The following is a 19,186-nucleotide window of genomic DNA, read 5'->3' on the forward strand; positions in this document are numbered from 1 at the left end:
ATGAATAAAGAGTGTTCGATCATAACTGTTGGTTATTTCTATCTGGAAGCTCATCAATGACAATAGAAACTCCACTAACCTCCAGGATCCAGCCTACAAATTATATGCCAACATCCTGAATACAAGACTTAAAAAATATTATGAAAAAGTTAATATCTGACAAACAGTCACGTTTTAGAAAAGGAAAATCTACCATTGACCATATTTTTACACTGTGAAAATGAGATGAGAGTTGAGTAGAGAAACCTATCTTGCTTTTGTGGATTTTGAGAAAGCTTTTGATAATATGAACAGAGAAATGCTATGGAATACCATGGTTAAATGAGGTTACCCATCTCATCCCATAAATACTATTAAGAATACATGAACACAGAAATTGTTATAGATATGGGAAATATAACATAAAGGGAATTCTTTTAGATCATGATGCTAGACTAAATTTAATTTTATATGCAGATGACCTAATTCTGATCACAGAGAATGAAGATGACCTTCAAATGACAGTTTATAAGTTGCAGCAGAGAGCCTCAAATTACAGTCTATCATTTCAGTAGATAAAACAAAAATGATTGCAGTTCATGGTGGACAGCCAATAAGATCCAAAATAGACTTGAATTATAAAATCTTGGAGCAAGTAAAACATTTTAAATATCTAGGATGCGACACCACTTATGAATATAACCATGATGTGAACCAAACATTAAATAAATTTACCTCTCTGTGTGGAACTATCATAAAATGTTTGCAGAATAAAGCCAGGAAAGAAACCCAGCTGAATTTTTATAAAACAATAGCAATACCAACCTTTACTTGTGGAAGTAAAGCATGGGCAACAACAAGATACCAATAAAGTAAAATATAGCCTCAAGAAATTTCATTTCTATGAGGAATGGGAAGGTGGACAAGAGAAGATTGGAAAAGTAATTAAGATGTAAGGAAACTTTTAGGAACATGTAACATAAATGAGAAAGTAAAAGAAAGTAGGAGAAATGGAGGGGACATGTAGAATGGATGGGTGGAGAAAGATTCCCAGTAAAGGGTCTAAATTATAAATGTTCTGGAAGAAGAAATGTAGGAAGACCATGCATGAAATGGGTACCATAACAGGCAATTGGCCTAATATGTGAACTAAAGAAGAAGAAGAAGAAGAAGACTATTAACAGTAATCACATATACATGTCCTGTAAACTGACACATTGCACATCGTTTTGGTAAAAGAATCATTCAGGTGATCTATGGAACATGTAACTAACTGGCTCATTATCCCAGCTCATCTGTGGCCAGTTATCCTAAAATACTTCCATGAGGCTCCAACATCTGGTCATTTGGGATTTTTGAAGGCTGTAAACAGAATCAGACTCAGTTATACCTGGCCAGATATCTTCTGAGCCATTAAACACTATGTGGGCCACTGATGATGATGATGATGATGGAAGCATGAGCTGCAGTTACCTTCAGAGCATATGACACCAATCCCACCTGCAGCAGTGCCACTCTACTGAATTGCAACTGACCTCTTGGGGAGGTTCCTGAATTCAGCAAATAAGAATCAGTGGCTATCATTCTGCACTGACTATCTCACCTGTTATGTCATCATCAAAGTTGTGCCAAGTGCTGAAGCCCTGGAAATTGCATAATTCCTTGTAGAAGATATAAATTTCAATCATGGATTACACCATATTATGATCTTTATGGTGCAAAACTTTTCCAATTGAGACTAATGTTAGAGGTAATTTCATGTCCAGCTTTGGACTGTATCATATCCTTTGTCATTTGTTGGACATCACATATGAAGAGCAAGGATTATGACCCTTCATCAGGAAGAAAAAAACGCATATACATTGTCCACATGCTCTGTATGAAGCTCTACTACAATCCAAGGTGCAGACTGATGCTGAGAGATTCAAGGTAACTGAAGACCCACTCGGCAGTTGTGAAGATTCAATGGAGGTGCTACATTCAAGGCTCATCATAACAGCACCAGAATGTGAGTATCTGCCAGTGCCACCAAATGGAGGACCATTGACAAAATATCGATCCGGGGTGCTGTAGTTGGCTCCAATGAGAACTTTTGAAATAGCAGATCACTGTTTCTCCTGGAGAGGCAACAATGTTGCAAGCTGTAGTGCAAGCAGTGTAGCATAGTGGTTAGCATCACTGACTGGTGTGATGCAAGTTGCTAGCTCAAACCTGACCACCAGACACTATTTGTCATTTATTACATATCATTTCTGGGAGATTCTTGAAGTACCATATACATATACAAGTAGGCTACTGTGTTAATTTATATTGTATACCAGATCTACAGAACATGAATAAATAAATAAATACCTTATATTTGTAATATCCTTATACTATGGAATATTCAATTTTTGTATCAATACCAGCATTCTGGAATATTCAGTGTTTCTATAAATAGCTGCACTCTCCATGCAGGAGTCCAGTTCTGTTCTACTTTGGATTGGTATTTGTAATAAATGTGCTTTCATTTCTAATTGTTGTACTTCATTAATAACCCTGCTTTAGGATTTTCATTTGACATTGTTATAACATCATACTATAATTTCTCAAGAAATAAAATTGTGGTTTCTCTTGAGTGTATAGTGGCTATGGACTAAACACCTAACGTTTTTTCATCTCACATATAACTGCGACCAAATAAAGTGCATTAACAGATTATATAGATGTTAAATATCATGTAAAATTTTAATTGTCTTATGAGAATAGTTTTCATATTCTCTTTTTGGGAATTTTATTATGGTGTAGACAAGATGGTATTGTATAATCTTGCATCATCTTGTGTATTTATTTTACTACTCTCTTGTACTTATTTTCATTTATGTAACTGTTTGATTATTTATTGTCTTTATCATGCACCTAATAATGTTGTGCATTTTATTGTAGGTGATCTATTACATAACTGAATATTGTTATTATAATTTATCTAACTATGCAGTGTAGCTGTCTTGTATTATTACATATACTGACTACAGTATTACTTAACTGTTTCGTTTGGTAGCAATGATTGTATACAAAATTCTCAAAGGTGAATAAAGCATCTGAAGTTGCATTTGAGTGTTTACATTTAAATTATGTTATGCAACTGTTTTTGAACAATTCACATTTACAAACAGTTTCATCAAATGATCAGATTTATTGATTCCTGATTTCCAAGGGTGTATTTTGAATCTGTAGTGGTGTGTGCACTGCTCTGAAACCTTCTGGAAGATTAAAACTGTATGCACTGTATGCAAAGCTGGGACTTGAACCCAGAATGAAATTACAATGAAATCTAGACCATCTGTTGCTTACAGGCATTGATAAATATCAACGGGGACAGTTGAAAATATTGAATTGACTGGGACGCAAACCTAGGATCTCCTGCTTGCATGGCAGACACTCAACTCAACTGAGCCATTGACAACACATAGGATAGTGCAACTGCAGGGACTTATCTTGGGCACACTCCTCATGAGACCCACATTTCCAACTTACTTGTCATTGTGAGCATCTTCTAGGCATCATCAGGGATGGATGTTTCAGTCTGAAATCAAGTAGTGTGGACACTCCACTGAATTATGTTTCTTTGTTTATAAACAGTTGTTATTGTTACTTGTACATTTCAGTTATTGCCTGTCAGACCCTTTGACACACAGACAGAAAAGTAAGTAGGCTTTTGCGGGGTCGCTGGCATCTATATTCAATTTCTGTGGCATTCTTTCATGGGTCAGACAAAACTTTCACTACTTGGCTGCCTTTTTGACTATCAACACAGTGATGTAAGGAATTTAATAGGTAGTGAAATTATCTCCAGATAAAAATTGAAATCATATCTGCTTGAGAACTTCTACTGCTCTATAGAAGAATTTATGGATGTGTAATAATATATTGTGTGTATACGTGTGTGTGGTGTTTTAGAGAGAAAGCTTGAAGTTAGTTTCATCTATGTAATAAATTTGATCCTTGCAAGCTTGTTTGATTTATAACATTCTTATCAAAAACAGATTCCTTGCATGTACAATACTACTATGTACCATAAGTAATTTCTTCCCATAGTTTGTTTTTTGATACCTGAAATCCACATCTTTCAGTATTCACAACAAGGTGTATTTGTTTCTATTAAAATTTTCAACTTCTTCCATATGCAAAACTAATTTTTCTACTGTCAGATATTCAACTGTAGCATGTATACTGTATGTTATGAACCAGGAAACTTTTTTGTGGGGTCATCCTCTTCAATTTTGTGGTTGCATAGTGATTTGAAAACACCTTGGCAACAGGCTCAGATAGACACAATAGCTTCACCAAACCCAACTGCACAAACTTCTGCAGTTCACTCATGATATTTGGCAATGGTGTGACATACACTGATCCAGCTCAAGTTCAGCGGAAGATTGTCTTTGAAAGTACTGGTACAGATGGAACATTACTCCTCTTTCTCATCTGTATAGCACTTGGCATGGTTGCTTCCTGTCACTAATAATGAATATGACAAGCGCTAAATAACCACTCAACATTGAACATTATGACTGAAATGAACAGTGTGTATTAAGTAAATAGCATGGTTCACATAGAATAAAGACAAGAAAATCACTGACATGTAGTTCGCTACAAGTCATGTGGTTCACTTCAACTTGTTGCTGTGTATCTGACCTTGATCCTTCTTTGTTCATGTTCCAAACTCTAGTTAGTCCTGAAGAAGGACATCATCTGAAAGCTTAACAACTTTTTGAACCTTTTTTTTTGTGCACATTGACCGCTCAGTGCCTTAATTATGAGGGTCATTCAATAATTAAAGAGATAAATTGGTCTGGAGAAAATAGCGTTTATTTTTACAAAACAGTATTTTTTCTACTTTTCAACATTTATACACTTTTTTCAAATAGGCTACAAGCTTTTTTATTCCAGCTACAGAGAACTCTTTATCTTTATGTTTGAACCAATTTCCCACAAACTTTTTCACGTCCTTGTTGTCCTGGAACCTCTTTCCATGTAATGCCTCCTTCAGTGCACCAAACAAATGGACATCACTAGGTGCTAAATCAGGACTGTAAGGGGATGAGGCAGTACTTCCAAGCCCATTTTTTCAATGGTTTCATGCGTTAGTTGAGCAGTATGAAGACATGTGTTGCCTTGCTGGAGAATCACACCTCTCCTCTGAAATCCACGATGTCTCTCTCTCAGGCTGGCTTCACCTTGTTTAAAAGCAAATCTGAGTAGTATTGTCTGTTCATTGTACACTGCTCTTCAAGACACAAAAAACTGGACCTTCAGCATCCCAAAACACTGTCAACATGACTTTTCCTGCTGATGTTTGGGTTTTGTATTTTCTTGATAGGTGAGTTGGTGTGCTTCCACTCCATCCTTTGTCTTTTTGATGCTGGTTTGTAATAGTGAACCCAAGTTTAATCACAAGTTAAAATTTTGTTGAGGAAGTGCTCACCTTCTTTTTCATAATGTCCCTTTAGCTCTGTGCACACTCAACTTTGTTTCCTTATGCAGCCGCATCAACTCCTTTGGTACCCATCTTGCACATGTTTTGCGGTACCGGTACTACAGCTTGTTATAGGTAATGTTATGAACTGTACCAGCGCTAACTTGAACCATATCAACTATCATTTCCACAGTCACATGGCGGTCAGCATGAATAATGTTATCAATTCGACTTTCAAGTGAGGGAGTTGAAACTGCAACTGGGCGACAAGAATGGTGTTCATCAGTCACTGAAAAAAATTTTTGAACTGCTCTACCCACTTGTCAAAATTTGCATGATTCATACAACCTTCACCATAAACTTTAGATATTCTACTATATATATTCACTGGTTTCTCACCTTCAGCAAGTAAAATATGAATAACAGAATGTTGGTCAACTAATGTGGACGTTTCAAGTGGACTCGCCATCTTGAAATATATTTTTGAGGCTATAAAGAAAACAATGTTGATACATCAGCTGATCAGGACTCATCCCAGTGATGCCAACTTAAAGCCATAAAAGTACCAAACTTGCCCTACTAACAGTTTTTTACCCAGACCAATTTGCCTCTTTAATTATTGAATGACCCTTGCATATAGTGAGTTGTTATGTTCAATCGTTTCATTATTCAGTCAAAGGAAAGGTTTTAGAAAAACAGTTTATCAGCAGAATTATGGGAAACAGCCAGCATTATTAGTCTGTATGCTTCCAAATCAAACAATCTGGTACAAAGTTCAAATAGAAGTTTTTCATATTACTCATTATGAATTTGGATGAAGGAGTTGCATCTGCCTTTTGTGTATGTTGATACACTCTCTTTCCTTTTACTATTACATTAACAAGATACAAAATTGTGACCCTCAATGTACATTCTGTACATTCAGTTATAGTGACTTCCAAGTAAATGTTGGTAAACATAAGATGTCTGCAGATATATAATTAATTTTTCTTTATTCTAGTAGTAGAATATGTTCCTTTTTGGCTAAGAGGCTCCATATTTTGATGAAGTATGCAGAAGGAATGTTCATTTATAAACCTGGTTTTGTACAAGGCATAATGTAATATTCATAGTTTTTAGTTCAAACGTCTCTACAGCTATTCACAGCTCTTTCTATAGAAATCACTTACTGGCACCCTAAAATGAGACAATGAAAACATTGCAAATGAATGAGATTATATGGAGTGCTCTGTTAATGGTGTCTTTCCAATTAAAACAGAATTATAATTGGTGTTCCACTATCACTTGGATGTTTTAGTGTACCATTTACAATTTTTATAGCAATATGAATGGAATTGCATATATACAGCTCTTGAATGGAAATGGCAGAACATGTAAGAGCAGAATTATAAAATATTATGTTCAAGAGACACTATGAGCTGCACAGATTTAAGGACATATATGCAATATAAAATTTAATAAGAAAATATTTTTATTTAATGTATTGATAATTGCACCATAATTGCAATCATTAAACAATATAATGGTTATAGCGACAAATTTTATGTAAAAAATTTGGATGTTGCAACCACACTTTTGTATTTGTCTTTAAAATAAATATATTTAATACAAAGCTGTGTAAAATAAGAAATAACTTAATACTAATTAGTGATTGACTTTCAAGACTATAATGATTTTTCACATTATAATGATTACTTCCATATCATTTTTATCATGGTTGTTAATATGACACCTGTGTAAATTGTTTGTAAAAATGTGGAAGCTACAGTTTTTCAAAGGTGAAAAAATGTTTCAAATTATATATTTTACACTATAATTCTGCATGTGAATAAGTGATATAGATAAGTTGTAATATTCCCACAAACAAGCTACATTGATGAGTGGCATCCTCTGCAGCTGTTGCTGTCAGAAACTGAAAAACTGGAAGATTAAATTAAATTAATCAAACATTTTTATTTGTTTCTCCTTTTAAAATATGTTGCAAATTGATATATTAAAACACAAATCAGCCACAACACTAATATCTAGTTTCTTTGATGTTAATTTATATTGAGTGATATATACTGTGAAAGAGAATTTACAGAATTTCTTTTTTCTGCTGTTCCTGTACGTTTTGGTGTCTTTTGATTAAATAGCTGTACCTGTTGTGAAGAATTTTGCTTTCAAATGAACATAGCACTAGGCATAAATGCAAAAGGAACAGCTCAAATTTAACCATTCATCTACACAGAGAAAACACCAATAGTATTTTTTACTTTGAGAGTAATCCTGAAAGTAACATCTGAAATATGCTGGGAACGCAGGGAAACTGTTATCCTGGAAGACTGAAATGAACTTCATCCCACCACGTTCACTTCAATATGACATTTTTCACTAATAACAAAAATCACTTTATTTGAATTGTGATTTACACAATGACAAGGTGCATAAATAATATGCATGTAAACTTTGTCTACATGTTTAACATTCAGAGGAAGGATCAGTATTATAGTTCAAAGGTCTTCAACTAACTTCCATTAGTCATTCATTCATTCACACATCATGTTTTATAAATACCACCATGAAGGAAAGCTTTGAGGGATTTGGAATAAATTAACTTACACATTAACTGACAGAATCAGCCACCAACTGGTTCTTGTGTAACGTTTACTAACAACAAGTTGTGATTAATGTTAACACTAACACTAACAAATGCGGGAATTGCTTCTATATTACTTTATGCAAGTATATAATTTAGGGTAAAAGATCACTCACTGAGTATAATTCAGGGTAAAGGGGACTACTCATTATATAGCAGAAGCATTGAGTCATTGATAGGCACACCCGAAAGAGAGAAAAAAAACTTCATATCTTTTGGAATTAATCCTTTGTCTAGCTAGAGTATAAAGACACACACAAAACACACACATATGGATGCACAGAGTCACACACACACACACACACACACACACACACACACACACACACACACACACACACACACACACACACAACATACCTGTGCCCCTGCATTGCGCCGGCTGGACGCAGTGCTGGGATTGCATCTCTGGAGGTAGACTAGTGTGAGGTGGGGTTTGTGCTGCGCAGAGTGGTTGGAGAGAGGGAGGAGTGGGAGGCAGGAACAGGTGGGTAGCTAGTGGCTCAGAGGGAGGTAGCCAGTTTGCCACCTACGATACAAGAGAGTGGGGTGGCAGGTGCACGGAATGTGAAAGTGACTCACACACTAGTGGGATGCAGTGCATGATGAAGGTGACATGGAGATATGAACTGGGAGAGGGTGACTGAGCAGAGGAAAGGGAAACTGTTGGGTAGAGAGCGTTAACAGAGATTGAGGCCAGAGGAGTTATGGGTGTGAAGGTTGTGTTGCAAGGATAACTTCCATCTGCATAGTTCAGAAAAGTTGGTGGCAGAGGGAAGGATCCACATGGACCAGGATGTGAAGCAGCTTTTAAACTCAAGCATGTTGTGCTCAGATGCATGTTGTGCCACAGGATTATGAACTTTGCTCTTGGCCACAATTTGGCAGTGGCCATTGGTTCTGGTGGACAGCTGGTTGGTTTCATTGTGACATATAGTGTAGTCATTGCAGTGGAGTTGATATATGATACCACTTCTTTCACAGGAGACTCTGCCTATGATGGAATAGGATAAGCCTCTGACAGGACTAAAGTAGGATTTGCTGGATGGATGGATTGGGCAAGTCTTGCAACAGGCCTTCCACAGTGATATGTACGTTTGATGGGTGATGGAACAGCACTTCAGAAGGGGTAGGAAGGATCTTGAGTTGGATGTCTCTTTTCTAGACATGATGATAGAAAATCAAAGCCTTGGTGAGCAATATTGTTCATTTAAATGGCTCAAATGGCTCTGAGCACTATGGGACTTAACATCTATGGTCATCAGTCCCCTAGAACTTAGAACTACTTAAACCTAACTAACCTGAGGACATCACACAAGACCCAGTCATCAAGAGGCAGAGAAAATCCCTGACCCCGCCAGGAATTGAATCCGGGAACCTGGGTGCGGGAAGCGAGAACGCTACCACACGACCACAAGCTGCGGACTATTGTTCATTTAGTTCAGTCCAGCGTTATATTGGATGCTGAGGGGATGGGCACTCTGTTCTGGCTGATTCTTGGGAGTGGACCAGGTTCAAGACACCCTGTCTTCATTCCTTGGCAACCTCAACTTCTTTTCTCCATTTCATTGCGTCTGGCCCTACTTAACCCATCACGCCAAATTCCCCTTGGTGGCATATCTACTGTTAATGAGAAGGCCCTTGCCCAGTAAGCTGACGGTCTGACCAGGGCCTTCACAGACAGGCAGTAGCCCCCAAACCTAGCTTGCGAATAGATTTCCTGTGCCACATTCTCAAACACCCCTAATCCTCACACCATCCCCAACAGTCATCTATAAAAGAGCAACCCCCTTGTCACCCATTATCAACCTGGACTAATACAACTGAACCATATCCTTCACCAGGGCTTTTATTATCTATCATTACACACAGAAATAAGGGTGATATACATCTACACCTACATACATACACTACAAACCACTGTATAGTCTGTAGGAAGGGTACCATGTACAACAGCCAGTCGTCCCCTTTCCTTTTGCACTCGCAAACAGGGCGAGGGAAAAACGACTGTCTGTATGCCTCCGTAAGAGCCTCATTTCTTTTATCTTGTGTTTCCATCCTTACATGTAATGTATGGGTGGCAGTCAGCCTCAAACGCTTGTTCTCTTAATTTTCTTGGTAGCGTTTCACGAGAAAAACGTCGTCTTCCCTTCAGGGATTCGCATTTGTGTATAAAAGGAGGCAGGGAGTATTGTGTTACCAGTAGATGCACAGTAACAGTACAATGGGTCGACGAAGTGCACACAAAGATTCTGAATGTGGACTAGTGACTGGACGTCATCTTGCTAACAGTTCCATCAGGGTCATTTCAATCCTTCCAAAGCAGACCAAGTCGACTGTTGGCGATGTCATTGTGAAGTGGAAACACGAAAGAACAATAACAGTTAAACAAAGAGCAGAAGACCTCATATAGGGACTGTCAACCACTGCCGAGGGAGGTCGTAATAAAATGCATGAAATCAGTCGAAAAATTTACTGGTGAGTTCCAAAATGCTATCAGCAGTGCAGCTAGCGCAGTGACTGTGCGTAAGGAACTAAACGAAATGGGTTAGAATGGTCGAGCAGTTTCTCACGAGCCACACGTTACTGTTTTAGATGATAGCGACGTTTGAGGTGATGTAAAGAGTGACGCTACTAGACAATAGGTGACTGAAAATGAGTGATTTTGGGAGGTGAATCACGATACAGCCTATGACAGTCTGTTTGGAGGGTTTGGATTTGCAGAATGTGAAGAAAAATAAAGACAGGTTCATAGGATTCGTCGACCTGGAAAAAAAGGTTTGGCAAAGTAAAATGGTGCAAGGTGTTTGAAATTATGAGCAATATTGGGGTAATCTGTAGGAAAAGACGGGAAATATACAATGTGTACAAGAACCAAGAGGGAACAATAAGAACGGGAGGCCAAGAACAAAGTGCTCGGATTAAAAAGAGTGTGAGACAGGGGTATAGTCTTTCTCCTCTACTGTTCAATTTATAAATCGAAGAAGCTATGACAGAAACAAAAGAAAGGTTCAAGACTAGGATTAAAATTCAAGGAGAGAACGTCAAAGATAAGATACGCTGATGACATTGCTACCGGTATCTTTTGAGTAAGTGAAGATGAACAATATCACAGGATTTGTTGAATGGAATGAACGGTCTAATGAGTGCAGAATATGGACTGACAGTAAATCGAGGAAAGACAAAAGTAATGAGAAGTAGCAGAAATGAGAATACCAAAAAACATACCATCAGAAATGATCACGATGTAGATGAAGTTAAGGAATTCTGCTACTTAGGCAGCAAAATAACCCATGACGGACTGAGCAAGAGGGACATAAAAAGCAGACTAATCCTGGCAAAAAGGGAATTCCTGGCCAAATGAAGTGTAGCAATATTGAACACACGTCTTAATTGGAGGAAGAAATTTCTGAGAATGTACGTTTAGACCACAGCACTATATGGTAGTGAAACATGGACTGTGGGAAAAATGGAACAGAAGAGAATCAAAGCATTTGATCTGTGGTGCTGTAGATGACCTTTGAAAATTAGTTGGTCTCATAAGGTAGGGAACGGAAAGGTTCTGTGCAGAATCGGAGAGGAAAGGAATATGTGGAAAACACTGGCAAAAAGAAGGGACAGAATAATAGGACATCTTTTAAGACGTCAGGGAATAGCTTCCATTAGTACTGGAGGGAGCTGTAGAGGATAAAAACTGCAGAGGGAGACAGAGACTGGAATATATCTAGCAAGTAACTGAGGACGTAAGTTGCAAGTGCTGCTCTAAGAGGACGAACAGGTTGGCACAGGAGAGAAATTATCAGTGGACCCCACCAATCAGTCGGAAGACTGATGGCAAAAAAGGGAAGTCTGAAGACGGTTGTTTGTATTAACATGACAATGCACTCTGATTAAGCTGCGTCTGTGACGCAATGGCTTGCGGACAATAACATTCCTGAAATGAACTGCCCTGTCCAAAGTCCTGCTGTAAACTCAACAGGACACCTCTGGGCTGAGTTAGAAAGTCCACTTCACTGCTGGACCCCGTCGTCCAACATTACTATCTTTTATGGTTTTGGCTCTGGAGGAAGAATGGGTTGCTGTCCGCCACAGATATTGACACTACGTTCCAAGTGTCCCCAATGGCGTTCAAGGCATGATAGGGCGAAGGGTGGCCGCACACACCACATTAATGTCCACTGAAAGGCGTCTGGGATTCTTTTGATGAGATATGTATAGTGGGTTTCCCTTTCCCTCCTAAATGCCTACCCCCACAGCATTCCATTTCTAACTCAATAAAATGTCGCCCACACATCGTATTTCATAGCCAGCCATCCCTGACCTACCTCTCGCCCCCACCCCCACACATACACAAAAAGAACATTGGACCATTACCCCAGCTGCCGTCTTCACACTTGTCCGTCATTGGTTATTTTGCTGCCTAGATAGCAGAATTCCTTAACTGCATCTACTTCGCGATCTCTGATCGTGAGGTTAAGTTTCTCACTGTTCACATTTCTGCTACTTCTCACTGCATTCGTCTTCCTGCTATTTACTCTCAATCCACATTCTGTATGCTATTTACTCTCAATCCATATTCTGTACTCATTACACTGTTCGTTCCATTCAGTAGATCATGTAAATCTTCTTCACATTCACTGAGGATAGCAATGTCATCAACGAATTTTATCAGTGATATCATTTCACCTTGAATTCTAATTCGATTCTTGAACCTTCGCTTTCTTTCCGTCATTACTTTTTTGCTGTACAGATTGGACAATAGGGGTGAAAGACTACACTCCAGCCTCACACCGTTTTTAATCCGAGCACTTCGCTCTTGTTTTCCCCTGTTATTGTTCCCTCTTGGCTCTTGTACATGTTGTATATTACTCGTTTTTCCCTGTTTTTCTCAGAATTTCGAACATCCCCATTTTATCCATACAAGAAGCAGCAAAGGGTGGACATATCCACATTAATATCTAGTAATAGCTGTCGGATGGTGTTGATCGGACAGTGTATGGTGTACAAACTGTAAAAGTCTAAACTGTATACTCTGTTGGTTGACGACAAAAGAGGTGTACAACTTCGAAAAATAGAAAGGTCTTGATCGGGCAATGCTTTATTAAGCGTTATACGTTACAACGTTTCATCGTCAGCGTGAAGCTGTAGAATGAAGTGTACAAGAAGTTAATTACTGTTTTGATTATTAACTAAAGACTACCTCTGTGACGTTTTTTACGATTTACCTAACGACGCTGTTCTCATGCTGTTAGTATGAATTTCTCTTCCATAAAAGTAGCAAAAAAGTTTTTCTCAAAATTGTTCACGAGGTGTTGACATGAACTTAATCGCAGTGTATAGAAGTTTGTAAAGTTGTTCTTTGACTTGCCTTCTAAGGTCAAGGCTTGCGCGACCTACTGGCCATCGTTTAGTTGTTTGATAGTTCAATCACCACACTCAGATTGGCACTGCTTCTATTCGACAGATGACGGCACTCTCAAATATGGCTACATAAGACGATATTTTTGTTGTATTCGGTTTATGTGCTCACTTTCGTGAGCTTTGTACTAAAGTTTGAATTTTATGTAAGTGCGATAGTGTTTGGAATTTCTGTATAATGAAATACTTAAATTTACACTTACGTATATTTTCTGCAATTAATTTCTTGTACACTTCATTACACAGCTTCAGTCTGACAATGAAAGTTTGAAACGCGTAACTCTTAATAAAGAATTATGCGGTCAAGACGTCTCTGTATTTCGGAGTTGTGCCAAATCCGAATGGTCGCCTGCCTGTGGTATGGAAGTATTTGTAATTCTACATCCAGTAATGGATGTATGGAACGGAGACCTGACAATTAACCTGAAGCACATGAAAAAATTACAAGCTCTAGAGATGGACTTCTGGAGAAGATCGGTAAGACTCTCCAGGAAAGAGAAGATAAGGAACACCGAAATAATAAGGAGAATGGAAATAAAAGAAAGAATATATGACGTAATGGATAGGAAGAAAGAAATGGTATGGGCATCGCATCTACGACGATGGAGGTAGCCAGAATACCAAAACTGATACCAGAGTGGGAACCAGAGGGGAGAAGAAGAAGAGGACGACCTGTGACCACCTGGCTCCAAAATGTGCAGCACACAATGAGGAGAATGGGCGCAGAGGAAGAGGACACACAAGATCGAAACATCTGGCGGAATATTTTGAAAATACAGGGTGATTCAAAAAGAATACCACAACTTTAGGAATTTAAAACTGTGCAACGACAAAAGGCAGAGCTAAGCACTATCTGTCGGCGAATTAAGGGAGCTATAAAGTTTCATTTAGTTGTACATTTGTTCGCTTGAGGCGCTGTTGACTAGGCGTCAGCGTCAGTTGATGCTAAGATGGCGACTGCTCAACAGAAAGCTTTTTGTGTTATTGAGTACGGCAGAAGTGAATCGACGACAGTTGTTCAGCGTGCATTTCGAACGAAGTATGGTGTTAAACCTCCTGATAGGTGGTGTATTAAACGTTAGTATAAACAGTTTACAGAGAATGGGTGTTTGTGCAAAGGGAAAAGTTCTGGACGGCCGAGAACGAGTGATGAAAATGTAGCACGCATCCAGCAAGCATTTGTTCGCAGCCCAGGAAAATCGACTCGCAGAGCTAGCAGAGAGCTGCAAATTCCACAATCAACTGTATGGAGAGTCCTACGAGAAAGGTTAGTTATGAAACCTTATCGTCTGAAATTGGTTCAAGCACTGTCTGCAGCTGATAAGATTAAAAGAATCGATTTCTGTGATTTTATCCTTGCTCAAATGGAAACAGATGAATCTTTCGTTTCAAAGATTGTGTTTAGTGATGAAGCAACTTTCCACACTAACGGGAAAGTCAACCGTCACAATGTCTGTATATGGGGCACTGAGAATCAGCGGGAAACAACTCAGTATGAACGTGACTCGCCTAAGGTGAACGTTTTCTGTGCCATTTCAGCCACTAAAGTTTTTTGTCCCTTTTTCTTCGAAGGTGCTACTGTAACTGGACTGCAGTATCTGGAGATGTTAGAGAATTGGCTGTTCCCTCAGCTCGAACAAGAAGCACAACAATTCATATTTCAGCAGGATGGAGCGCCACCACATTGGCACTTATCTGTCCGTAACTACCTGAACGTCAACTACCCGAGGCGATGGATCGGCCACCAGGCAGCCCGTGACAGAGCACTTCATCACTGGCCTCCAAGAAGCCCTGATCTTACCCCCTGCGATTTTTTCTTATGGGGGTAGGTTAAGGATATGGTGTTTCGGCCACCTCTCCCAGCCACCATTGATGATTTGAAACGAGAAATAACAGCAGGTATCCAAACTGTTGCGCCTGATATGCTACAGAGAGTGTGGAACGAGTTGGAGTATTGGGTTGATATTGCTCGAGTGTCTGGAGGGGGCCATATTGAACATCTCTGAACTTGTTTCTGAGTGAAAAAAAACCTTTTTAAATACTCTTTGTAACGATGTATAACAGAAGGTTATATTATGTTTCTTTCATTAAATACACATTTTTAAAGTTGTGGTATTCTTTTTGAATCACCCTGTATAGTATCCTTTAGATAGCAATTTCCGAGTAAATTATTATGTTGGAGATAAGCCTCTGCAATGAGGAAAAGCTCAAAAACAAAAAAACAAAAAGTAATGGAAAAGAGACGTAAGTTAGAGACGGGACGTCTCACCTTTCTGCTGTTGTCAGACGGAGGAGGCAGAGAGCCCCATGCGGTAGCCGAAGAAGGCGTCGATGAGGTAGAGCAGCGCAGACAGCAGCGCCAGGCAGCCCAGGGAGAGGCCCGATGCTCGCTCGCTGGCCACCAGCCCGGAGAGCTCGGCGCGGACGCGCGCCCAGTGCTCGGGGCCCGCCGTCATGGGGATCATGCCGACGCTGCGCCAGAAGTCGACCGCCACGGCGCCTGCCACTAGCAGCAACAGCGCGCCGCACACGCTGAACATGAACTCCTGCACAGACGCACACAGACGCTGAGTGCGGTTCAGTACTTCCAGTCTGCTGCCAGGGGTACGAGCCTGTTACCAGCAGCAGCAATATGCAACATAGGCTGAACACGAAGTACTGTGCACACACACACACACACACCAAACAAAGCAAACCAAACAATCTCCCCAGTAAAGTGTGACAAGACCGCTATTATTCTCTATATCTACATCTATATTTACATTAATACTCCGCAATCCACAATACGGTGCATGGCGGAGGGTACCTCGTACCACAACTAGCATCTTCTCTCCCTGTTCCACTCCCAAACAGAACGAGGGAAAAATGACTGCCTATATGCCTCTGTACGAGCCCTAATCTCTCTTTCTTATCCTTTTGGTCTTTCCGCGAATTGTAAGTTGGCGGCAGTAAAATTGTACTGCAGTCAGCCTCAAATGCTGGTTCTCTAAATTTCCTCAGTAGTGATTCACGAAAAGAACGCCTCCTTTCCTCTAGAGACTCCCACCCGAGTTCCTGAAGCATTTCCGTAACACTTGCGTGATGATCAAACCTACCAGTAAAAAATCTAGCAGCCCGCCTCTGAATGTCCTCCCTCAATCCAACCTGATAGGGATACAAACGCTCGAGCAGTACTCAAGAATAGGCCGTATTAGTGTTTTATAAGCGGTCTCCTTCACAGATGAACCACATCTTTCCAAAATTCTACCAACGAAACGAAGACGACTATCCGCCTTCCCCACAACTGCCATTACATGCTTGTCCCACTTCGTATCGCTCTGCAATGTTACGCCCAAATATTTAATCGACGTGACTGTGTCAAGCGCTACACTACTAATGGAGTATTCAAACATTACGGGATTCTTTTTCCCATTCATCTGCATTAATTTACATTTATCTATATTTAGAGTTAGCTGCCATTCTTTACTCCAATCACAAATCCTGTCCAAGTCATCTTGTATCCTCCTACAGTCATTCAACGACGACAGCTTCCCGTACACCACAGCATCATCAGCAAACAGCCGCACATTGCTATCCACCCTATCCAAAAGATCATTTATGTAGGTAGAAAACAACAGTGGACCTACCACATTTCCCTGGGGCACTCCAGATGATACCCTCACCTCCGATGAACACTCATCATCGAGGACTACGTACTGGGTTCTATTACTTAAGAAGTCTTCGAGCCACTCACATACTTGGGAACCAATCCCATATGCTCGTACCTTAGTTAGGAGTCTGCAGTGGGGCACCGAGTCAAACGCTTTCCGGAAGTCAAGGAATATGGCATCCGTCTGATACCCTTCATCCATGGTTCGCAAGATATCATGTAAAAAAATGGCGAGTTGCGTTTCGCAGGAGCGATGCTTTCTAAAGCCGTGATAATACATGGACAGCAACTTCTCTGTCTCAAGGAAATTCATTATATTCGAACTGAGAATATGTTCGAGAATCCTGCATCAAACCGATGTTATGGATATTGGTCTGTAATTTTGAGGATCCGTCCTTCTACCCTTCTTATACACAGGACTTTACGTTGGGCAAGAGATTCGCGATAAATGCAAGTTAAGTTCCCAACTTTTCTTAGACCATTACGTCTGTATGTAATTAGACATTTGCTAGTACCTCCAACTTTAGTACCTTATAGATATTTATGGAACACTTTTAGGTTTAAAATTATGAAACATGAATGATATTTACACTGAAGAGCCAAAGAAATTGGTACACCTGCCTAATATTGTGTAGGGCCCCTGTGAGCACGCAGAAGTGCCGCAGTGGGATGTGGCATGGAGTCGACTAATGTCTGAGGCAGTGCTAGAGGGAACTGACACCATGAATCCTGCAGGCCTATCCATAAATCTGCGAGTATGAGGGGGTGGAGGTCTCTTCTGAACAGAACATTGCCAGGAACCCCAGATGTGCTCAACAATGTTCATGTCTGGGGAGTTTGGTGGCCAGCGAAAGTGTTCAAACTCAGAAGAGTGTTTCTAGAACCACTTTGTAGCAATTATGGACGTGTGGGGTGTCGCATTATCTTGCTGCAATTGCCAAAGTGCGTCGGTATGCACAATGGACATGAATGGATGCAGGTGATCAGACATCCTGCTTACTTACGTGTCACCTGTCAGAGTTGTATCTAGACGTATCAAGGATCCCATCTCACTCCAACTGCACATGCCCTACACCATCACAGACCCTTCACCAGTTAGAACAGTCCCCTGCTGACATGCAGGGTACATCTCTTCATGAGGTTGTCTCCAAACCCGTACACGTCCATCTGCTCGATACAATTTGAAAGGAGATTCTTCCGACCAGGCAACATGTTTCCATACATGAACAGGTCCATGTCGGTGTTGACCGCCCAGGCGAGGCCTAAAGCTTTGTGTCGTGCAACCATTAAGGGTATACAAGTGGGACTTCGGCTCCGAAAGTCCATATCGACGATGTTTCGTTGAATGGTTCACACGCTGACACTTGTTGATGGCCCAGCACTGAAATATGCAGCAATTTGTGGAAGGGTTGACTTCTGTCACGTTGAACGATTCTTTTTAGTTGTAGTTTGTCCCTTTCTTGCAGGACCTTTTTCCAGCCACGTCGACGTCGGAGATTTAATATTTTACCGGATTCCTGATATTCACGGTACACTCGTGAAATGATCATACACGAAAATCCCCACTTCATTGCTGCCTAGGAGATGCTGTGTCCCATCGCTCGTGCCCCGGATATAACACCACGTTCAAACTTACTTAAATCTTGATAACTTGCCATTGTAGTAGCAGTAACCGATCTAATAACTGTTGTCTCATACAAGCGTTGTCGATCGCAGTGGCGTATCCTGGAAGTTTACATATCTCTGTATTTGAATACGCATGCCTATACCAGTTTCTTCGGCGCTTCGGTGTACTTCGTGTGTGTGTGTGTTTTAGAATGAATGGCGAAGGAATTTTCAAGGTGCAGCGCCGGCCTTTGTGGCCGAGCGGTTCTAGGTGCTTCACTCCGGAACCGCGCTGCTGCTACGGTCGCAGGTTCGAATCATGCTTTGGGGATGGATGTGTGTGATGTCCTTAGGTTAGTTAGGTTTAAGTAGTTCTAAATCTAGGGGACTGATGACCTCAGATGTTAAATCCCATAGTGCTTAGAGCCATTCGAACCATTTG

General features: G+C 40.1%; 1 protein-coding gene across 2 annotated transcripts in view; it reads right to left on the reverse strand.

Moving 5' to 3' along the window:
• Window positions 1-6,515: 6,515 nt before the first annotated feature.
• Window positions 6,516-19,186, reverse strand: part of LOC126092086 (uncharacterized) — a 43,296-nt gene continuing 30,625 nt past the window's right edge. The window contains exons 3-4 of one of the 2 annotated variants that reach the window (XM_049907508.1): window positions 15,760-16,036; window positions 6,516-7,346 (exon numbers count right to left, since the gene is read on the reverse strand). In XM_049907508.1, coding sequence (XP_049763465.1) covers window positions 15,773-16,036 — 264 coding nt within the window. In that variant the 3' untranslated portion in view covers window positions 6,516-7,346; window positions 15,760-15,772. Of the gene's footprint in view, window positions 7,355-15,759; window positions 16,037-19,186 lie in introns of both variants that reach the window. The other variant, XM_049907507.1, reaches the window with a different exon arrangement.

Source organism: Schistocerca cancellata, chromosome 7 (assembly GCF_023864275.1).
Source record: "Schistocerca cancellata isolate TAMUIC-IGC-003103 chromosome 7, iqSchCanc2.1, whole genome shotgun sequence".
Lineage (NCBI taxonomy): Eukaryota > Metazoa > Arthropoda > Insecta > Orthoptera > Acrididae > Schistocerca > Schistocerca cancellata.